The sequence below is a fragment of the Canis lupus genome, chromosome 12, assembly GCF_048164855.1.
Source record: "Canis lupus baileyi chromosome 12, mCanLup2.hap1, whole genome shotgun sequence".
NCBI classification, from domain to species: Eukaryota; Metazoa; Chordata; class Mammalia; order Carnivora; family Canidae; genus Canis; species Canis lupus.
Window position 1 is genome coordinate 5,757,005 of NC_132849.1, and position 23,488 is coordinate 5,780,492.

Consider the following 23,488-nt stretch of genomic DNA (forward strand, 5'->3'; position numbering starts at 1 on the left):
ACAGTTGTTGGAAAGGCCATAGGTGGGAGCAGTTGTAGCATATGTATAGGGGTAACAAAGAGGCCAGACTGACTGAAGCCATGTGAGCAAAGGAAGTTGGAACAAATGATGAATGTAATGGGTCAGAAGTAAATTCATCAGGTATTAATGATTCGTGTAGCTAAAACTGAGGAATTATAGTAATAACAAGACATCACAGCAACAGCAATAAATGCATATAAAAAAACTTACTGTGTTTTTAATTCATTTGATCTTCGTAACATTCCTATGTGGAATCATCTCCACTTTCACAACCAGGAAAATTGAAGCACAGGGAAAAGGTTGGAAAAGTAGGCCAGGTCATAGAAAGCCTTGAATGTCAGACATAGGAACCTAGAATTTATTCTGTAGGCAGTGACAAGCAGCAGTTTTGATACTGGAACTGAAATGATCAGAACTGTGCTTTGGAAAGATTAATCTCATGGGATACTTTAGAGTGGATTGGAGGTGGGACAGTGGGTGATAGGAATTGAATTAAGTGGGTATCAGATGGAATAGAATAGAAGTGTGAACAGTCATAAAATATATGACAAGTCTATCATTTAAGATCTTTTCTTCAGGAGAGTAGTGATTCTTAAATTTGAGGCCAGGCAGTTACCATTTTCTTTTGGTAATCTGATGACAGCTGTCAGCTCTTTTTCTTTAGGAAAATGCACACACCTATACCTTTTTATATAATTTCAGATGGTTTAGGTCTAGGCTAAGAACTCTCTGGATTTCAGAATTGAGAGACCTGGGCTTTTAGTCACACTTTTCCTTGGTGCAAACTAGCTTTACATTTAGGCAAGTCACTCTTCTTTAGGCTGCTTTTGTTTTATCTGTGGTCTCTGAGGGCCCTTTTAGTTCAGAGACACAAAGATTCAATGCTCACAAAGCTGACTTAGGAAATAGACAACAGGTAAATAGATTGTCGTATTGTAGACTAAAGTGTTAAGAAAATTAAAGCACAATAAGAAACAGGAGAATGGTGGAAGTATACATAAATTTTATTTGCTAGTTTTGAGAGGATGGTTTGGGTGATTATTCTAGGTTTTTCCACAGTTTCCCTGTACTCTGAGTACCCAATTCAAGTTTTGATTTGTCTCTTGCCAGGAAAGAATTGGGACGTGAGTGCTGCCCTCAGTGATTTTGAACAGCTACGTCAAGTCCATGCTGGGAACCTGCCCCCACCCTTTAGTGAAGGGAGTGGTGGCTCCAGGACCCCTGAAAAAGGGTTTTCAGATCGAGAGTCTGCCCGTCCTCCCCGACCCACGCTGCAGCGGCAGGATGATGTCATTCAAGGTACTGGGGTAACTGAGGGGTGTTTCTGTAGATGGAGTAGAGAGGAAGGGAGGGCACTGCTAAATGGAGTCATCCTTCACAGATGATCCTCTTCCTTCCTCTGCTCCCCTGACAGACTGATTAGAGGTGGCCTCAGTCTGCCTCAGTGCGGGAGGCCCGCACTGTCCCACTGCATCATGTGTATTACCCTGTACAAAGGCCTTTTTCAGATCTGGGAGAGAAATGGATGAAAGAGAACAACCTAGTTGTCAAGTTTAAGTCCATAAAGGTAGAATTCAAAGGATCACTGCCATCCACCTCTTTGGTTAATATTTGTCAGTATGTAGCAAAATTTTAAAATGAATGTATATACTCTGACTCAGCAATTTGATTTTTAGGAATTTATCATATATATGTATGTGCACGTGAGTATATATATGTCCTTTAAACAAATAAATGCAAATGGACACATATGCAGTGTAAAGCTTGAGAGTTAAAGCTTGAAAACAACTTTAATGTCCATTAGTAGAGGAGCAGTTAAATTAAAATTGTGTATGTTGTGGCATACTCTGCAGCCACTGGAAAGAATTAGGTAGAACTTGATGTGTTGTTTTAGAAAAGTCTATAAAATCTGTTGAGAAAGGTAAGATGCACAGTATGTTCTTGTTTATGTTTTTTGAAATGATTTTAAAAGCTATACATGCTTTTTAAAATTTTAGATTTATTTTACAGAGAATTAGAGCAGGGGGGAGGGGCTCAGGGAGAGGGAGAGAGGGTTCCAAGCTGACTCCTTGTTAAGCTCAGAGAGCCCCATGCAGGGCTTGATTTCATGACCTTGAGATCACGACCTGAGCTGAAACCAAGAGTCAATCTCTTAGCTGACTGAACCACCCAAAGCTATATGTGCTTCTGTGTGCATAGAAAATTCTAGAAGGATCCAAAAGGATTTCCTCTGGAGAAGGAATTAGAAATTTTGAATAAGGGGGAGATTTCTTTGTAATACTTTACATCTTTTGGTAGTATTTTGACTTTTTACCATGGGCTTATGATACTTTTTGAATACCTAAAAACGCAGTTTAAAAAATAACATCACTATAAAATAACTTTAGACAACTCTTAACTTACTTTGTACATCCTCTCTGGCAAGTATTGGATTAAGAACTGCTTCCCAACGCAATTTTTAGCTCTTTTGATAATCTTCACATAAGTCATGCAAATGAATTGTAATATGGCACTTGAGCAGATTATGATCACAGACTATCGGGGGATTTTAAGTGCCATGTAATAAAAAACAAGTGAAATAATTTGGGGGCCTGTCTACTGTCTTTGTCTGTAGCATGCTAAGTGAGAATGACTGCACCTATATATTTCTGATAAATAGGAGTATCCAGAAAAGTTGTAGTAAATAATGTATATAGGGGGATCCCTGGGTGGCGCAGCGGTTTGGCGCCTGCCTTTGGCCCAGGGTGTGATCCTGGAGACCCGGGATCGAATCCCATATCAGGCTCCCGATGCATGGAGCCTGCTTCTCCCTCTGCCTGTGTCTCTGCCTCTCTCTCTCTCTCTCTCTGACTATCATAAGTAAATAAATAAAAATTAAAAAAAAGAAAAAAAAAAAAAACCTTTAAAAAAAAAAAAAAATGTATATAGGGATCCCTGGGTGGCGCAGTGGTTTGGCGCCTGCCTTTGGCCCAGGGCGCGATCCTGGAGACCCGGGATCGAATCCCACGTCGGGCTCCCGGTGCATGGAGCCTGCTTCTCCCTCTGCCTGTGTCTCTGCCTCTCTCTCTCTCTCTCTGTGTGTGTGACTATCAAATAAATAAAAATTAAAAAAAAAATAAAAATAAAAACGAAATACACTTTTAAAAAAATGTATATAAATGTTATTGATGGTAAATAAGAAAGTTCCCAGCTGTGTAAGATTTCATTAGAAAATCATTAATTTGGGATCCCTGGGTGGCGCAGCGGTTTGGCGCCTGCCTTTGGGCCCAGGGTGCGATCCTGGAGACCCGTGATCGAATCCCACATTAGGCTCCCGGAGCATGGAGCCTGTTTCTCCCTCTGCCTGTGTCTCTGCCTCTCTCTCTCTCACTGTGTAACTATCATAAATAAATAAAAAATTTAAAAAAAAAAAAAAAGAAAGAAAATCATTAATTTAAAAAAAATTAAAAAAAATCATTAATTTTCTATAATGGTAATTCTTCTTTATAGTCTCCAAAATGATGAAAATCATCAGAGTGATTATTTGATTCAGTCTAGCCAAATGCAACCCCATTTCTCTTATTCCCTCTTTTTCCTACCAGTGATCAAGTTTCCAAATGAATGAGTCCCTATTATGTTGGGAAATGGAAATAAAAGAAGACAGAGTCATGGGGAGAAGTTCAGGCAAATTCTCTTAAAAAAGGTAGAAAGAGGAATGTATATTTGGTGCCAATATAAGTGCTTAAAAAAATGCTACTTTCTATATTTCTCCAATTGTATTTGGTTTGAGAAAGCGGGTTGGGAAATTTGGTAGCCAGTTGGACTTATAGGTTTTCCCTGACTGAAAGAGGTAACCCTTGTTAGGTAATCATCACCACATGAGTGGGATGTTCTTTGGGCTGTGTATGTTCTAAGGTAACTCCGTTTCTCATTGCAGAAAAACGCCTGTCTAGGGGCATCTCCCACGCCAGCTCCAGCATTGTTTCCCTGGCCCGGTCCCATGTCTCCTCCAATGGTGGGGGTGGGGGGAGCAGTGAGCACCCCCTGGAAATGCCCATCTGTGCCTTCCAGCTTCCAGATCTCACTGTGTACAATGAAGACTTCCGCAGCTTCATAGAGAGAGACCTTATTGAACAGTCCATGCTGGTTGCCTTGGAACAGGCAGGTCAGTGAATGCTGCTTTTCCCCAGGTTCTTCCCTCTGCTCTTTACCTGTAGGCAGCCACGTGGAGGGCCTGGCCTTAACCAGTAGCTCCCAATCTAAGTGTGGGATCTGACTGCAAGTGTCAGTCAGATCAACACATATACTGAGTTAGGTGCTTCTTTTCAGGACATAAATTAAATACTTTCTCCTGGAAATTTCTATTTGGTGGAAGGCAAACCAGATATGCACATGAAAGGCCCAGGAATCCATACCTAAAAATCCATACATGGGGAAGAAAATACGAATGAATCAAAATTGGCTCTGGAACATGTTTGTCATCAGAAAATACCAATATTATAGCTGATGTACACCGGTGATTAATTTAAAAGTGCCATTTGTTTATATGAGCCTTTCTCTGAAGATATATTTACCTTTACAATTGTGTTTGTCTTAAATTACTGTTAAAATTGGTTAACATAGTGGGGTGAGGCTGCTGGAAATTATGGAAAAAGCTAGTCAGGTATTAAAATTCCTTGGAAGAAAGATGGGGGCTGGGAGTTGGGGGCATGGGAAACAAGCTTTCATTTTTCATTTGTACCCTTCTATAGTATCTGTGTGGATCTATTTAATACTTTCTTAAAAAGTTAGCAGGTTCTAGCTAGTGAGATTATAGGTTAGTTTTTTTCTATTAACTTTTTAGTAATTCAAGAAGACTTTTTAAGCATGATTCATGAAATATTTTTCTCCTATGAATAACGGATTGGCAATTGTGGGATGACTATACAGAATTGAGACTCATTTTCTTAGGTGTTTCGTATGCTTTGTCTTGTTGCTTATATCTTTAAAGTCATATCACATACAAGTTGCCACGCAGTCATATATGCGATGATACTTACGTGACTCTGTGAATACATGCTTTGGGTTATTTTTCTTTTAGTGATGATGTTTTTGTGCTGAGTTTCATTGTTATATTATTTACTGGTCTCCTGACCAGAGGGAAGACATCAGAGCCAGCCAAGAAGCCAACACAGATTTCCACCTATGACCTTGGCCTCATCATCTAATCCAGAGTGGCTCAATCTCAGCATTGTTGATATTTAGGACCAGATAATTTGGTTGTGCAAGCGGCCTGATATGATATATTATGTTTAGCAATCTCTCTAGTCTCTACCCACTAGATGCATCCCTCCTCCAGTTGTGACAACAAAACAGCATTTCCAGATACTGCCAAATGTCCTCTTGGATATTGGTTAGATCAGTGGTCCCCATGTAAGAACTGCTGATCTAACCAATCATGCTCTCTAGATTCTGATTCATTAGGCATTAGTGAGGAAGATATAAGGAGTAACAGAGATGGTTTTATTCTGGGTAGGCTTCCTGGAGGAGGCAAGTTTGGAGTCTTTTTTAGAGTTAGAGAAGTGGGAAGGACTTTATGGATAATCTACTCCTCTCCTTTTCTTGTTTCTGTAGGGCGTTTGAACTGGTGGGTGAGTGTGGACCCTACCTGCCAGAGGCTGCTTCCTTTGGCAACTACTGGGGATGGAAACTGCCTCCTGCATGCAGCCTCTCTAGGTAAGTTTTGAAAATGGTGTTCCGTACCCTCAGAAAGGAAGCAATGGAATTAAATCTCATGTGCAGGACTTAATCCGCTAACCTTGATCTTAGGCAGAAATGATGGCATAGTGTGTATGTGTGTGTCTGTGTTTGTGTGTGTGTCTGCGTGCGCGCATGGGTATGGGCATGCGATGCAAGAGATGGAAGAGAGCCCTGCCCTGGTTTTTCAGTCTTGTTCAGAGAGCATATGGAGAACACATGCTTTAGTGTGGGTCCCACTCTGAGAGCTACCCCCAGAAGTAGTGAGCAGCAAGTATGTAAGCAGGGTAGAGCTATGTGTGTCTATCATTATACTTCATATTTATTCTTTTGCTGTATAAAAAAGATATGCTTTCATTGGTTTTTGTGAGATTTGTTTAATTATAAAACTTATTTATAATTCAATATGTTTTTTGCCTTAGATTTTAAAAAAGTCCTCATTTTCCAACCATCCCTCCAGCTTTGATGGTGATTGCCATGTGCCAGACCCATCTTCTATACTGCCACCATGTATTTTAGTTTGTTAGACTTGTGTCATGAGTAAGGAACTTTCTGTCAGGAGTTTGTAGGATGTGGTATATCTCCCACTTGTAAGTTCTCAAAGTATCTGAACCTCCAGAGTAGGAACACATTTTCTGTCATGGTTAAGTACCTCTCCCCTGAGTCACAGGAGTTTCTTTGAATCTGGCCTTCAGCCTGATTTCCTTCATGCTAGGACATATGCATCATAATTAGTAAAGGTAAGTCAAGGTAAGGTGTCCTATTGGTATGTTTTCTTGCTGCAGGCATGTGGGGTTTCCATGATCGGGACTTGATGCTACGGAAAGCTTTGTATGCGCTGATGGAGAAAGGAGCCGAGAAGGAAGCATTAAAACGGCGCTGGAGGTGGCAACAAACACAGCAGAATAAAGAGGTGAGGGAGTTTGGGAACACCTTGTTCTTAGAGTTGGCTATGGTGAATGCTCAGTGTGTGCCAGTAGGCCATGTCTCCTGGTGCCTGATCAGTGGTACTCCCTTTGGAATCCTGGAAATTGTAGACAATACAAAAGACACCACGGGCCTGTGCCTTTCTGAGATAATCATGAGAACTAGCATGGGGAAGCTGAGAATCATGGAGGAGGTAACTAACATGCTTCTCACCTGATGGACACTCATTAAGTCTTCAGTAGTAATCTTTTGCAAAATAAGATAGGACAAGTCCACAGGATTTTTGTATTGTTTGGAGCTTTTTTGCTTATAATAATAAAGCTAAACCAATTTTTAAGGACTTATGTTTTCAACCCTTATAGGAATGTAAATGCTTAAAAATTTTGTTGGCTATATGTAATACTTGTTTTTCATACACTCGGTTTGTTTAAAAATTTTAAAAACATGCCTATTAAATTGAGTTTGAATGATACTTCTCAGGGCCTTAGCAGGTGTTAAGACTGCTTTTGTATAAGAACGTAACAATGGCTGTTTGTACTTTCCATCCCCATAACTGGGGTTGAAAGCTAACTATGACCTGTGAGACAAATCTCAGTAACAGTTAAAAAAAAAAAAAAGTTTCATTGGAACACAGCCCTGCACATTCATTTATATATGTTTGCTTTATGTTAAGTGCTTTCCTTGTGTAAAACAGAACAGCAGCAGGATAGAGTAGTTACATATGGCCCACAAAGCCTCAAAGATTTACTGTCAGGCAGTTATGACGGGGCAGTAAAAGAGTTGGCTGAACCCTAACTGTAATGATGACACTGTACACTTACACAAAGATAACAAGTCTCCCTCTTCCCTTTTCCCCTAGTTCTCTCTCTCTCTTCTGTGTTTATCTTACACGCTGTTTGAGTGTATCTGTTTGTTTGTTTTGCCATTTATATGGCTGGGTGTTCTGGCATAAATATGGGACAGTCTTTTCGGAAACTTTCTTTTTTCTTTCCATTTTCCTTCTTGTTGCCTTTTATTGCTCTATCATAACTGGCTATTATATAGAACTAAGAGGGTTTTTTTTAGTTATTAGAATTTAATATCCTGAAGATTAAAATATGAAGGTAGAATGTGTCCTGTTTCTTTCTTAAAAACAAAGAGGCCAATTGTTAAAATTAGGATGGTATTAAGATCAGAATGGTGTCTTTGATCAGCCAGTCTGCCCCAGAGGATTCTGAAGGAAGCAAGTGTACAGGGGCAAGGCCAAGTAAATGGCATTCTTTATTATTGCCAAATCCCATGGTTCCCTAGTGAACTGAGCAGGCACTTGTGGAGGGCTTCTTTTGCCTGAGCTAGAGCCAACCTAAAGTTTGCCTTCTTCGCCACTGAATTCACATCATACCTGAACCTTATATTTGACCACTCCAGAGTCCAGAAAAGCATTCAAACTAGAGCATTTAGCTATTAGTAGAAGTTACAGCAACAGTCAGAGAATAGGTATGGCCAAGTCCCGCTATTAAGCTATTGTAGGTATTTTAAGGGTGGGATTATATTGTGATGGGTTTAGCTGGGAGACCCAGAAATACCCAAATTATGTTCTTGGTCAGCCACATGTTCCTCCCCAGGGTCTCCAGTGGAAATGTATGCATAGAGAATAGTGGCTAACAAAGGAGCAACATCTTACTCCTTTTGCCCAGTACATAAAAAGTTCCATACTGGAAATGTGGCCTAAAGAGTTGTTTTAATTGAGACTATTTATAGCATCATACTGCACCTTGGGCATGGGAATGGAGGGAGGCAAGGAGGACTGGGGGGCTTCTTTTAATCAAGACCGAACACCACACAAACTAAATTGGTTTTGATTTCCCAGGCCTCCTTGTTTTGTGTTGAAATTGGTGGTCAAGCCCAATAAAGATGGGCCGCCTGGCTAGTTCAGTAGGTAGAGCATGCAGCCCTTGACCTCAGGGTGGTGAGTTTGAGTCCTATGTTGGGTGTAGAGATTGTTTAAATAAACTTAAAAAAAAAAAAAAAAACTCTAACCAGTAAGGACATTTTCCAGTAAGGCTGAATGGGTCCGCCACCTAGTGGCTGCATGTATGAAAACAGGAAGCTGAAATAGGTGAGAAAAAGACTGACCAAAGCACCCAGTCAGTACATATTGCCTGTGCATTGTTCTTTTTATTTTTAATTGAAAAACTTTATTACAGTATTTTACAAAGAGAACATAGCTTTGTAATTTTTAGTTATTAAAGTAAAATGTTGCTGATAACAGCTCTTTAATTCTTAAATTTGTTCCTCACACCCCTCATGTTTCCAGTTTAATTCTTTTACTCTGTCAGTATGTTTAAGCAGTATAAACTCCTTTAAATACTAATGTAAGGCAAGTATAATTAATAACAATAGACTTATCTCCCAAATTATCATATATATCCTAAAGACAAATGATATTTTTAAATTGCTTGTACCACTTCTCCCATTTCTTTGATAAAAATTATAGTTTCACTCAGCATGTATTGATTACTGATCACATCTTAGGCACTAGCATATTGCCTAGAACATGGTTCTGGCCCTTAAGAGTAGTAGGTGATGGACATGTAAATATGTAATTGTACCAAAGTAACAGGTTGTTCCTTCTGTGATGAAGTTTGTATAGTAGATTAGAAGGGAGGGCACAAAGGAAGGAGTGAGTCTACCAGGAAGATTTAGGAAAGCCTTAGAGAAGATATTTGAGTTCTCTCCTGACAGTTGAGAAATCGTTCACCAAGTGGCTAGGAAGTAGGCTGCTCCAAGCAGAAGGAATAAGCTAGACAAAAGGTCAAGTATAAAGCAATGCAGTACATTCAAGGAACTACTGCTAGTTAAATTATGTATTAGAGAGGTGGGTAGGGGCCAGGAAGTGGACTTTGTGTGCTACACTGAAGTATTTTGAACTATAATAGGTCATGATGGTTCTTTTTTTTTTTTCTTAAGATTTTATTTATTTGAGAGAGAGAGAGAGTGAGCATGAGCAAGAGGTAGAGAGGGGCAGAAGGAGAAGCAGACTCCCTGTTGAGCAGGGAGCCCGATGTGGGGCTCAATCCCAGGATCTGGGATCATGACCTGAACAGAAGGCAAACGCTTAGCTTACTGAGCCACCCAGGTGCCCCAGGTCATGATGGTTCTTAAAATCATTTGTAGCAGGGAGCAAACATCAGATTTTAATTTTAGAAAAACCTTTCTGGTAACACTGTAGAAAATGGATCAGAAGAATGCATGACTAGAAGTAGTAAAACCAATTAAGGGTCCATTGCAATAGGCATGCTTAATAGTTATTGACTAAGGAATCCAGGTGTGGGGTGGGCAAAAGGAGAGAAGTCTCTGTTAACTCCCTCGTTTCTAGCTTAGGTGTTTGGGTGATATTCAGTGCTATTCACTAAGGCAGGAATACAGGAAATAGAGTGGGTTTTGGAAGAGGTAGGAGTTCCATTTTGACTGTAGTTTGAGGCAGTCATGAGCAGGTGGCAATCTTCAGTATGCAGGTGGATGTGAATATAGTCTAGAAATTAAGAGGAGGTCTGGGATGGAGAGGGAAATTTTAGAGTCCTGAGCATATAGATGGCAGTAGATGAGATCACCCAGAAGGAACCAAAGCTGCTAATATTGTTGACATAATACCAATATTGCTAGAGTGGACAGAGTTGAGAGAGATAAGAGAAAGTAGTGTTGCAGAAGCTGAAAGAGAAGGAAATTTAACAAGGAGTTGAAATGCGACATGAAGACTAAGAAAGACAAGAACCAAAGAGTCCACTGAATTTGCAATTAAAAGGTCATTGTCCTTTGCAGAGTTAGGTAGGTAAGGTGCTGTATGTGGGGCAAAGGGGGGCAGGCTGGTGGACAGAGACAGAAGCTGAACTGAAATGAGTCAGAAAAGAATGGAAGAAAAAGAAGTGTGAGAGAGGTCATAGACTTTTCTTTTGTGGACTTTGACTAAGAGAGGGAGAAGAGATTTGACTTTGTAGTACACATTGTAAGCACAATGCTAAGAGAATAGGGAGTGGGCCAGTGTGAGTGAGTTGGGATAGCTACTGCCCGTGAACCTAGCCTCTGACTGCTTGATCTCCCCTGCCTGTCTTTTACACAGTCAGGGCTGGTTTACACAGAAGATGAATGGCAGAAGGAATGGAATGAGCTGATCAAGCTTGCCTCGAGTGAACCCCGCATGCATCTAGGTACCAATGGAGCCAACTGTGGTGGGTAAGTATGGCTAAGTGAGGGAGTAGGAACTCATCTTTCCTGAGTCCTTAGTGTCCAAAAAACTTCATGCTAAGAGGATGTTGGAAGGAAAGAGAGAGGGATGCCTGGGTGGCTCAGTGGTTGAGCATCAGCCTTCAGCTCAGGGTGTGATCCTGGAGACCCAGGATCGAGTCCCACGTCGGGCTCCCTGCATGGAGCCTGCTTCTCCCTCTGCCTGTGTCTCTGCCTCTCTCTCTCTGTGTCTCTCATGAATAAAAAAATAAAATATTAAAATAAAAATTAAAAAAAAAGGAAAGAGAGGCCATGGCAAGGGCACAGAAGTATGTGACAGCATGGTATGTTCTAGGAACTATAAGCAGTTTACCACTGCCAAAATACAGAGTACGTGGTATAGAGTGATAGATGAGGCTGGGTAACAAGAGTTTTGTGTGCCATGCTGCGGTTTCTGTTGTATCATGCTAAGGAATTAAAATCATATCCTGTCCAGACTTTGAGAAACTATGGGACAGACAGTTCAGTTTTCTCAATAAATACATTGCAAGGAAAATAAAAAGGGAGAGGGAACCTAAGTTTAAAGACACTTAGACAAATCAACTAGTGGGAATGTATGGATATTTATAAGACAGTTGGGGAAATGTGAACAATGACTACATGTTTAATTACTGTTAAATTTTTTTAAAGTGTGGTATTAACGGTTGAGTGGTTGTTTTTAAAAGGAGTCCTTTATTTTTAGAGATAGAAATTGAAACGTTTATGGATGATATGATGTCTAGGATTTGATTCAAAATCATCTGATGTGGTAGGCTGGGGCAAGGGTGGGGACTGATAGGGAAATAGATCAAGGTCTAGGTGAAATGACATTGCCTGTATGTTTTAAATTATTGAGGCTGGGTGATGGATATATGAGAGTTTAGGTATAATACTCTTCCTAGTTTTGAATGTTTAAAATTTTGACATTTTCTTTAACACGAAGTTAAAAATTATAACCTATCCAGACTTGATTGTACATAAAAATAATCTGGGAGGTTTGTTAATGTGCAGATCTGGGGATCTCCACCCTGAGGAAGTTCAGTTGAGTTGGACTGAGCTATGGCCCAGAAATCTGCATTTGTACCAAGTGCCTAGCGTTGACGAACCTGGCTTCAGGGGTCAGGAAGCCCCTGAATTGTGTGTATATGAGTGATAGGAGCAAATTTATGTATTTGAGCACACTGCTAGCAGAGCGGGCAGTGAAGTGGAGGGCAGTGAGACTGGGTTGTAGTAATTCAGGAGAGAGGGCATGGGTGTGAACAAGAGTGGTGGATTGCAGACAGACTGGAGGAGATAGATACAAGAGACAGCTGGGAGATGGAATCGGTTAAGCCAGGTGATTAATTGAAGATGAGAGATAAAGAAGAGTAAATATTTCACAGAGTTCTGATTAGGCTACTAGGTAGATATGGTGAAGGTGAGATGCTCTTCTTCATTTAAGGGAACATAGGAAGAGGAATTTTTATTCTTTTCTTTTGTCAACTATGATGCATGTGTTGTCTGGGTAGTTGTGGTGGGTAAAGAAAGGCTCCACAGTTGTGCACTGAGCTACAGGATAAAGCAAATTGGGGAAGACTTGAACACGATTGGTTTTAGCAGGGGGATTACCTCCAGATTCCTAACACTGCTTTACCTCGAGGGCCTTTAGATCTCTCTTCTTGTATTTCCCCATCTCTGAAACGGGAAGAGAAACAGCCACGGTAGCATGAAATGATCAGCTCTGTCTGTGACAGCCTTAAGTTTAGAAAGCAAGAAAAGGATATTCCTCTTTTTCCTCTTTACGGAACTGGTCTTCAGGGGTATCTTGTTTCGTTTTGTAACCCCTCCCCTCCACCACTCCCCTTGTACTCCTTCTAGGGTGGAGAGTCCAGAGGAGCCTGTCTATGAGAGCCTAGAAGAATTCCATGTGTTTGTCCTCGCCCATGTGCTCAGGAGGCCCATAGTCGTTGTGGCTGACACCATGCTGAGGGACTCTGGTGGGGAAGGTGAGTCAGTTCTCACTGCCCTGTGCGCCTTCTGTTCGCAGAGCCTTGGGCGAAGTCCAGAGAGGAGGAGTGGAAAGGGCTATATGGACCTATGGGGAGAAACAAGGTATACATTAGAACAATGTGAAGTTCTCAACGGATCCAGAGCAAAGGAGTTGGGGTTAATTGATGAGGCTTCTTAGGAATGAATGACTAATTAGGGGTTAGAGTGAATTGAAATGAGGGAACTCATGTGGTAGAGTGGGGCGTGGGGATTGCCCTCTAGGCAAGAACACCTCCTGAATAACAGTCTTTGTGGTTTGTTGCAGCATTTGCCCCTATTCCCTTTGGGGGAATCTATCTGCCCTTGGAGGTCCCAGCCAGCCAGTGTCACCGCTCCCCTCTGGTGCTCGCCTATGATCAGGCCCACTTTTCTGCACTTGTGTCCATGGAGCAGAAGGAGAATGCCAAGGAACAAGGTGCTGAATACAGTGTTGGTGTCTGTGGTATCTTTTGGTCTGCTTTGTTTTCTTTTGGAAAAACTGAAATGGGAGAGAGCGTAGGAGGGAAGACTTAAGTGACATGCAAGCCCAGACAGTGCACACTGATACTGTTTTACTAAGCTAAAGATAAACCAGCGTGTTTAAATTAAACATAAATACATTTGACAAAGAGCTTTGGGGAAAAACATAGTAGCCTGCCTGTATTTGCCTGCTCTGGAGTAAAGAGTGTATGTCTTAAGGTCATAGAACCTTCCAAGTACTTGTCATAATAATGACTTTGAATTCCTTGAATCCATGTTAACTGGCAAGCACATGATGAGCATGCATTTGACTGGCTGGTGGAGAGTCATGGAGATTAGAGGCCTAAATTGTGTGTTGGCTAGTAAGGGAAAACCAGTCTGTTTGTTTTTAATACCAGCATAATTCACACTTGAAAACTGAGGGGTGAACTCAGTTCGAGGCCTGTGAGATGATTCAGCCTCCTGTTTAGTGAAGTCAGTTTGTGTTCAGTTGCCTTCCTCTCTCCTCAAAGAGACTCCTTGATGATATGTTTCTTCCTCCCCAGCTGTGATCCCACTTACAGATTCAGAGCATAAGCTGCTGCCCTTGCATTTTGCTGTGGACCCTGGAAAGGGCTGGGAATGGGGCAAAGATGACAATGACAACGTCCGATTGGCCAGGTGAGGCAGGCCTAGCCTTCTCACCTGCTAGGCATCTCTTCCACATATAGCATCCGTTTCCCCAGGGGCTTTTCCTCAGTTCAGAGGCAAGACAGCCACATCCTAGCTCTGGTGTTTTGGGGAAGATGGAGAAGGTGGGGGACAGGTTGGGCACCAGGATTCTTGCAACACACAGCTGCTTTTTCTCCCAGCCCAAGTGAGAAAGTTTTTATTTTTTATTTAAACATTTATTTAAGATCTTATTTTTTAAGTAATCTGTACATCAACATGGGGCTCGAACTCAACCTGGAGACCAAGAGTTGCATGTTCTATTGACTGAGCCAGCCACGCACTCCATGAGAGGGGTTTTTACATAACTGACCAAAATAGTTAGTTTGCTTTGGATTGTTGCCTTTCTGAATTTAAATAGCAAGGAAAACTCATTCTTTCTGCTAGCCCCCCTCCCTATCACCTCCCAAAGCAGGTTTACTTTTTAGCCTGTGCCCTCCACAGCTTCCTACAAAGAGGGTATGAATGTAAAAGCTCCTCCCTTAACTCTTATCCAATGTTTCCTTCTTTGGGCTCCTGACACTGAGATCCAATTGAGAGGGTTTGATTAAAACTCAGAGTTTAGACTGTCTTTTAAAATAAGTTCTCAAAAATAAATAAATAAATAAATAAATAAATAAATAAATAAATAAATAAAATAAAATAAGTTCTCATGTGTTGGAAATATCAGAAAGGGAGACAGGACATAAAGACTCCTAACTCTGGGAAACGAACTAGAGGTGGTGGAAGGGGAGGAGGGCGGGGAGTGGGGGTGAATGGGTGACGGGCACTGAGGGAGGCACTTGACGGGATGAGCACTGGGTGTTATTCTGTATGTTGGTAAATTGAACACCAATAAAAAATAAATTTATTATAAAAAAATAAAATAACTTCTCACCTAAATATCAAAATAATATTATTTTATTATTAATAAAATTTACACCACTTAATGATATTTACACCAGCCACAATAATGGCTACTATTCAGTAAGTATTTCCTATTTTCCAGACATTATGCTGGGTCCTTTCCAATACTATTTTAATCTTCACAACAACCCTAGAGGGTAGATATTATCTATACCCATTATCAACCCCAACTGAATTTTAGGGAGGGTGAAGTGACTTGCCTCAAGGTCATAAAAACCTAGTATTAATGGGTGGAGCTATAATTTAGACCCAACCTTGTCTGAGTCCTGAGCCACAAAGCCCTTTCCCGTCCTACCTTCCAACTGGATCACACGCTTTGCTTTTTAAAGGTCACGGTATGTTTTCAATTCTTTTTTTCCTCCTGTTCACAGTGTAATCCTGTCCCTAGAGGTCAAATTGCATCTGCTGCATGGCTACATGAATGTGAAGTGGATCCCAGTGTCCACTGATGCACAGGTGAGGACTTCTCCGACCCCGCCCTTGAACATCCTCATTTTCAGCAACAGGGAGAACAAGGTGATCTGGTAGTGGTCCCTGAGTCTCTTTTGAGTGGTAGCTGATGATTCAAGGTTAGGAATAACGGGAAAATGTCAGATAAGTTCTAGAAGACACTTTTTCCTGTCTTTTTTACCTGCTGGTGCCCTCCACTTTCCACAGCTCCTCTCCAGCCAAGCTCTACTTGGCGATACTAGTATGCATTCTTCAAGAAAAGTTTTATAGACTTTTTGGTGAACTTGACATGGTTGTACTTTGTCCCGACCCTTGTATATGTAGACCTCTGTGGAGGTTACCAGAGGAAACAGTATAGCTTAAGGAGATCCTGATCTGGTAGATTCTGAGGATGTCATCATTCTCCATAGAACAGGAACGCAGGAACAAGGGCAAACTGACAGACTCCAGTGCTGGATGTCTGAAAGCTGAGGGACTGAAGAATGGTTCCACTTTCTTGAGATTAATTTTGGGCGGAATCTGGCACAGAGAAATTTCTAAGAAAGGATACCCTAGTATCTATGGAATATTCTTCCTCCTTACCCAGAGGCCATGTATTGTATAGTTGCTCATTGCTCTAGAAGGAGCAGCGGGCTTCATTTTGATATCTCCGTATTACAGAAGGGAATCTGATTGCAGAGGCTGAGATAAAAGTCAGATATTAGATTCTATCTTTCCTCGGTCCATGGGAGAGCTGACGGGCTGGGGAAGGACAGTGCCCCCCGTCGAGTGACCTTTCCCCACCATGACAGAGCCCTTTGCTAGAACCAGGCAGGCACTCCAGGGTTGGAGGACATAGGGGTGTAATCAGCCCTTTTCCACATGGCTAATTCCTGTAGCCACCCTGCAGCAAGCCCCATGAGCCGTGAGCCAGACAGATGGCCTAGAGGTCCCTGGGCCCTTCCCTCAACTCAGCCCAGTGGGACAACCATTAATACTATGCTTATGTCCTCCAGGCTCCCCTGGCACAACCTGAGTCCCCCACAGCCTCAGCTGGAGATGAGCCCCGGTCCACTCCCGAGTCCGGGGAATCAGACAAGGAGTCTGTTGGCAGCAGTTCCACGAGCAATGAGGGCAGCAAGCGGAAAGAGAAGTCAAAGAGAGGTCGGGAGAAAGACAAGAAGAGAGCAGATTCTGTGGCTAACAAACTGGGCAGCTTTGGCAAAACCTTGGGCAGCAAACTCAAGAAGAACATGGGAGGCCTGATGCATAGCAAGGGCTCCAAGCCTGGAGCGGCAGGCGCGGGCTCAGGGTTAAGCAGTGGCACCGAGACCCTGGACAAGAAGAAAAAGAACTCGCTGAAGAGCTGGAAGGGTAGCAAGGAGGAGGCGGCTGGAGATGGGCCTGTCTCCGAGAAGCCTGCAGCTGAGTCTGTTGGTAATGGAGGGAGCAAGTATAGCCAGGAAGTGATGCAGAGCTTGAGCATTATGAGGATTGCAATGCAAGGGGAGGGGAAATTTATTTTTGTTGGAACCCTGAAGATGGGTCACCGTCATCAGTATCAGGAGGAGATGATCCAGCGCTACCTTTCTGATGCCGAGGAGAGATTCCTGGCAGAGCAGAAGCAGAAGGAGGCAGAGAGGAAGATCCTGAATGGAGGGGTGGGGAGTGGGCCTCCTCCAGCCAAAAAGCCAGAGCCAGATGGCGGGGAGGAGTTGCCGACTGCCCCTCTAGTGGAGTCCAAGGCTGTGGCATTCTCTGCTGGCTACCCTGGGGGCTTTACTATCCCTCGGCCTGCTGGGGCTGGAGTCCATTGCCAGGAACCCCGGAGGCAGGTCGCAGGGGGTCCTTGTGGGGGGGGCCTGCCGCCATATGCCACTTTCCCCAGACAGTGCCCTCCAGGGCGACCCTACCCCCATCAGGACTGCGTCCCTTCTCTGGAGCCAGGCAGTCACTCCAAGGATGGTGTTCACAGGGGTGCATTGTTACCACCCCCCTTCCGAGTGGCTGATTCCTATAGCAATGGCTACAGAGAGCCCCCTGAGCCAGATGGATGGGCTGGAGGTCCGTGGGGGCTTCCTCCAACCCAGACCAAGTGCAAACAACCGAACTGCAGCTTCTATGGACACCCTGAGACAAACAACTTCTGCTCCTGCTGTTACAGGGAAGAACTGAGGAGGAGGGAGCGTGAACCGGGTGGGGAGCTGCTGGTGCACAGGTTCTAGTGGGAGAACCTTGGAGGGCACGGGGGCTAAACAAAGAGAGTTAAGCTCAACTAATTGGCTCATCAAGACCCAGCCCCCATGCACATGGGGCAAATGCAGTAATGTTGGCAGGAGCCTGGCTAGAAACTTTTAAGTGTGTGTGCGCGCTAGCGAGCTGCCAGGCTGGCAAGAGCAGGTCCGGCCGATGGTGCCTGGAGGGCTGCACTAGTCCTTTGTCCATCTTGATGGGACCCAGGAGGTCCAAGGGGGAAAGATGGTGATTCTGTCTCATCACTGCTTGGGTACACCCAAGGACCTAAGGGAAATGAGGGGAAGGTTTAGTGTGTGGGGGAGGGGAGGTGGGCAGAAGTGGGGGGTAGGAGCAGGCAAAGGAGGTTCTCAGTCAATAAAAAAAAAAAAATAGACCAAAGTTCCTGTAGGTTGGAAACAAAGCACATGATGGTGGAGTTGGGAATGTGGAGGGAAACTGGGGAATTAGATTTGCTATTGATATGAATTAAGGTAGAAATTAGGGTTGGATAAATTCTTCCTCCTCAAGATCTGGAAAGACAAGGCAGTAATGTGTTCTCATGGGTGCTTGTTAGCTTAAATCAGTTTGAGATGGGAAAGGGAAGAACTTCATAGGGGAATCCTTTTCCTCTCAAGTTTGATTTCTTTCTCAACAGCCATCTGTCATCTGTTCTAGTTCGAGAGGAAATTGCTGATTGCCCCCTATCTTTTCCTCATCCTTTTTGAGGGCTGAGCTCAGCTAAGGTTGTGATTTTTTTTTTAACAACTTTAATTTTATTAAAAAAAAAATTCCCTCAGGGGAAGGGAAGAGTAATGAGAAGAATAGCTATGTGGCTGGATCTTCTCCAGGTGAGTGGGTGGGTGCACAGGTGATCTTTTGTAACTACTTAGCAATAACCACACATTGGGGTGTGAGTACACCCTGGGAGGGTGGGAGCAGGACAGACCTTTGGCCAGACTGTTGCAAACAAAACCAAAAACCTAAATAGAGCACTACCATCCTCTGCTGCTGTGTTTCTATAGAAAATAACTTAGTTTGACTATTTTTTCTTTAAGGAAAAGAAACAAAAAGACCCCAGTGAGAAAAACATATTAAAAAATGATTTTTTTTTTCCTATTTAAGTGATTCTTTCTCTCCTTCCTCTCTACTTTTGGAGAACAAACTTAACATCCCGGCTTCTTTTGTTAAGCCATAGCTGACCTTAATCTGTGGTTAGTTTATTAAAATAACAAAAAAATACTTTGTAAGTAGACATATTTTTGATAATAGGATCAATGTTGAAACATGAGGGTAGGGGTTAGGGGCAATTTATAAAAAGGTAGTTAGAGAAATATATTTTAGTGAACTGCAACCACAGATCACAGATTACTCCCAATGAGCTGATCTGTCTTTGGGCTTCCCCCTTTCCCTAACAACCTTTTTTCCCAGAGGGTGGTAATGGGCCTACTAACACAGAAGGGGGAGCTCCTTTGCGTTTTGCACAAAGCACAAGTCTGGACAGCCTTTACTCTGACCAGCACCATTTCTAAGAGCTTTAAACTGGAGGACTTATCCTGGGCCAGTTTCCCTTTTGCTTTCTTTCTTTCTTTTTTTTTTTCTGGGGAAAAAAAAAATCAACTATGCAATTATATACACTCCTGGGTACATATGAAGAAGGGGAATAAGTGTACTTAAGTGTCCAGAGTGTTAATTGGGGCTGTTTTTCTGTGTGGATTTCTCTTTTGAGGTATGTACTCCTAACCTATCTCATGGAATGTAATCCCCACATTTGCTCTAAACCGAACGTGGGTTGTGTGTGTGTGTGTGTGTGTGTGTGTGTGTGTTGGGGACCTGTAATTGCTGTGTGTGTGTGTGTGTGTGTGTGTGTGTGTGTGTGTGTGTGTGTGTGTTGGACCTGTAATTGCCATATGTTGCTTCTGCCCAGTCAGGAAATTCATCATCCCACGTTCCCCCTGGTAACAAATCCTGTCAAGACCATCCTCTTCATTGGAACTGCTTACAGTTTAGAAAGGTTCCTCTCTCTTCAGCAGACTTGAAAGTCACTCATTTTTCAAATCTGATAGTCTACTGATTTAATCATTTCCTATGGCTATTAATTCTTAGGCTTTTATCTGAAAATAGAGTGGTTTTAAGGAAGCACTGAGGTCAAAGGAGACAGATTCCAAAGGAGGGGATGTACATATTTCTGGGCAGGCCTGGGACTAGTACAAGGTGCACTCCCCTTTTGTACAGAACTTTAAGGGGTACCGAAAAACTCAGTAGTTAAGATAAATACCATTTTAATGCAATATTTAAAATACAATGCAAAAAAAATCCATGATGAATAGAATATCAAAATCTTAAAGATAGGATCCAACAGGACTGAGACTAAGGGCAAGGGAAATAAGGCTGATTGAGCAAGCACGGGGCTGAATCCTATCTTTACAATTTTGATACTTAGTTCATTGTAGATTCTTTACATTGGTTTTGATTTTCAAAAAATTCTGCATTAAAATAGTATGTTGGTTATTGAGTTTGGGAGCACCCCTTAAATTTTGTGCCCGAAGTGAGTGCCTTGCTCACCTCACGCTGTCTCTGGGGATAGAACAACACCGGGTGAAACCATCACCTGTTGAGCCTCTGTCCCCAAAGTGCACCCAAACTGCAGGTGGCTCCAGCTCACACCTGGGACAGCTCACCTAGCTTTCCCATAGGTGCTGATCTCCAGCATAGGATTCTGGCCTGGACCAATAGGAATGAAAACAGACCAGGGGTTTTCCCAGAGAATAAAACCAGGAAAGTTTTAATTCTCCGCTGGACTGCTGTATTTGGATTTGATTTGTTATTAGATTCTAGTTAATGCTTTTGTTTTTAAAAACAGGACAAATGAACAAAAACAAACCTTGTGTCATGTTTGTTTTTATTTTGACTTATAAACTAACCAGTCTCAATTTATTTGACCTCTTTTCAAATAAAAAAGGTAGAAATTTGGGGGGGGTTGTCTAGGGGTGAGTATGATAAAATAGGACTTTATTTAGGCCCTATAGCTTTTTATTCAGAAACAAAATTATTTTTGTTTAATTTGGGAAGGTAACTATTTATTGAGGCATTCAAAAAAAAAATCCTCCATTCTAAGGATAAGGGGCCCCAAGTCAATGAATGTTTTTCTGTAGGGATGAGTAAAGACTGTTTTGCTTTATTCTTTGAGGGGGTTGTGTGGGCTGGAGGGTGAAGGAATAATGCCTGGGAAATGAAAACAGACTGGTTGGTTTGTGGTATTTTAGGAAGATAAGGGGGTGGAAAAGGCAAGCCCATGCAATTACTGTGCTGGGGAGGTGGGTGTGGAGGGGTACATGATGTGCACCCAAAATTCTGTGGTTAAGGAGGGGTATGTGGTTGGAGGGGAGGCGGATCCTGTAATCCTGGCCGAGGGAAGGTATCTCTCAGGCTTATACAAGTGCACTTAGTTCCTTTAATCCAGGGCATTGGGGTACCTACAGGGGATTTTATTGAAGAGGGGAAATAGTTGGGGTTCTTATTTTCCCCTTTTAAGACAGTGCTACCCCTCCATCCTAATATTCTTCACACCAGCCCTGATGAAGCAAGTATACTATAGAATAGATCTCCAAATTCCTGCCTTGATCTCTACTCATTTTATTAGGAGTTACAAGATTTAATCAAAAGTTTTTCCCTCATACTGGATTCTATCAACAAAATAAAAGGATTGTATCAAAACTTTTTTTTTTTTGTAAGATTTAGCCTCTTTATGGAGCGGGGATGGTGTTAAATTCGGTGCTGTGCAGGGACTGGTGGGGGGGAAGTACTCCCTCCTGCTGGCTCAGTCTCTTAAGCGAAACTAAAGCTCACAGACCAATAAAACAAAAATTAGCAATGACTTCATATTGTGTATTTGGGCAGTGATACAGAGGCAGAAAAAATGGAGCTGGTTCTGAATGATCTCCAAAAACCTAGCTTTTGCCACTCTTAGTCCTTTGTAAACAGCCACACATCCAAAGTTCCAGTCACATTTTGTCTTTCCCGATAAAGGGGTTTCAGAGATGATCGTCCCTGAGTTACTCAGATACTAGTTAATCTGGACTCTGTGTCACCTTCTGTCTCCAAGCAGTCCGTGCCCCACACAGATAAGACAGAATTAGAAGCCCCTTCCTGGCCTGGAATCACCTGCACCCCAGATTTTTCTAATTTCTTTTTGCCTCCAGGCCCTTCAATTGCAGATTGAGTCACACACAGTCACTGCTGTCTCTCACTTTGTAGCTACCCAAGCTGCAAATTGCAGCGTGTTTTGCCCCTGTACTTTAGCTTAACCAAATATTTATTATGACGTCCCTCACGTAGACTTTCTTCATGCCACCACCCTTCGCAGGCCACGTGGGTTAGGGGTGGTAGAAAAGAGGGACTGACGGTAACCGGAGAGCAGAGGGGGGGTGGGGAGGACGTTGGCCTCTTTCTGTGCTTATAACTGGATCTGTGACTCATCTTGTGAGTCACTCAGCTCCACCTCCCTCCTCCAGCTGCCCCTCCCAGTAGCCTTCACTCTTGGCACAAACCTACAACCAGACCGGGATTCTGAAAATGGAAAAATCTGATATGGCCCCTTGCTTCTGCATCCTTCCTTTCATCCACTAAAACTTCCACTGGTGTGGGGGGTCTGGGAGGTGGTCCTCCTATTAGCCCTTCGCTGCTGCCCCTTTGCATTCCTGTGCTGATCCAAGTCACCCACTTTTTTCTGCCTTCCACCCCCCCCCCCCCATTCCCCTGATGTTTTTTCTTTGGATTCCTCTGCTGCTGCTATACCTCAAAATACTAAAGAATAGAATGAAGCTCTTGAATGAAGGGTAGTGGGGAGGAGAAGGAAAGTGGATAATGGGATTTTAAAACTGTGGAACATGGCTCTTCCTACTGCAAAAGACCTTGGGAAGTATTTCTTCCTCCAAGAGATTGAAGCCCATGGAAAGTAGGTGGGCCTGGGGGGGGGGGGGTGCTTGGGAGCTTTACAACTTCTAGAATAAGGCTTCTGGGCCACCTTCCTAGCAGGTGTATGCCTCTTTGTTCCAAATTAACTTCCTGTCTCACAATATCACTATTTCCACAGTAGCAGCCAAGATGGGGAACTTTTAAAGCTGAGGCCGGAAGGGTGTGTGTGCTGAGGGGAGGAGAGAGTTGAGTGTCACTTTGGAAAACTGGGGCCCCCACCTAAGGTCTGCCTCTGTACAGACTCAAAATTAATAAAACAGCAGCTCATTAACCCTTATTTTGTATTTCATTTCCTGTCTTTTTCGCATCTAAATGCAGATTTTTGCTTCAAACCCAGGTGCCATTGACTGCAGTTCCTTTATTTCCCTCTTAGTGTCCTCACTCACTCCTGCTGCTCTCGTGGCAGGGGGGAAGGTGGGGCATGGGGCTGTTGAACTAATAGAAGTTTCCAGCCCTCAGCTTTGAAGGTCCTGAACTAAATTATTAATTTGGAGATCTGGTGTCTGGGTTGGAGGGAGGGATGATGTGCCTGGAATGGGCTTTGGTTTCCCACTGGTGTGTGTGTGTGTGTGTGTGTGTGTGTGTGTGTGTTGGATTAAGTGGTAAGATGTCCTCCTTGGGCCTCCCCCTAACCCCAGAACTTGCCCATAAACACACCTGTACCTGTGTCTGCATCCTGGAGATATTTCAACTTCTCTTCCCAGTTTTCTTAGGACACCCTCCACACAAAGTATGTTTCATGCTCTCTGGAGACGCAAATACAAGATGCTTTCACTCCTCTCCCTCATTTCTTGGGCCTCCCCAGGCAAAAATCTCCTGAGGTCCCATTTCCTACTACTTTTGT

At 42.9% G+C, this 23,488-nt stretch overlaps 1 protein-coding gene across 5 annotated transcripts in view; it reads left to right on the forward strand.

The window, feature by feature from the left end:
* The window catches only part of OTUD7B (OTU deubiquitinase 7B), a 54,660-nt gene extending 34,110 nt beyond the window's left edge, over positions 1-20,550 (forward strand). For 2 of the 5 annotated variants that reach the window (XM_072769350.1, XM_072769351.1), the window contains exons 3-12: positions 1,137-1,320; positions 3,938-4,165; positions 5,614-5,715; positions 6,522-6,649; positions 10,763-10,875; positions 12,763-12,890; positions 13,199-13,348; positions 13,938-14,052; positions 15,378-15,462; positions 16,452-20,550. In XM_072769350.1, coding sequence (XP_072625451.1) covers positions 1,137-1,320; positions 3,938-4,165; positions 5,614-5,715; positions 6,522-6,649; positions 10,763-10,875; positions 12,763-12,890; positions 13,199-13,348; positions 13,938-14,052; positions 15,378-15,462; positions 16,452-17,660 — 2,442 coding nt within the window. In that variant the 3' untranslated portion in view covers positions 17,661-20,550. Of the gene's footprint in view, positions 1-1,131; positions 1,321-3,937; positions 4,166-5,613; positions 5,716-6,521; positions 6,650-10,762; positions 10,876-12,762; positions 12,891-13,198; positions 13,349-13,937; positions 14,053-15,377; positions 15,463-16,451 lie in introns of all 5 variants that reach the window. The other 3 variants (XM_072769352.1, XM_072769353.1, XM_072769355.1) reach the window with 3 other exon arrangements.
* The last annotated feature ends 2,938 nt before the right edge of the window (positions 20,551-23,488 follow it).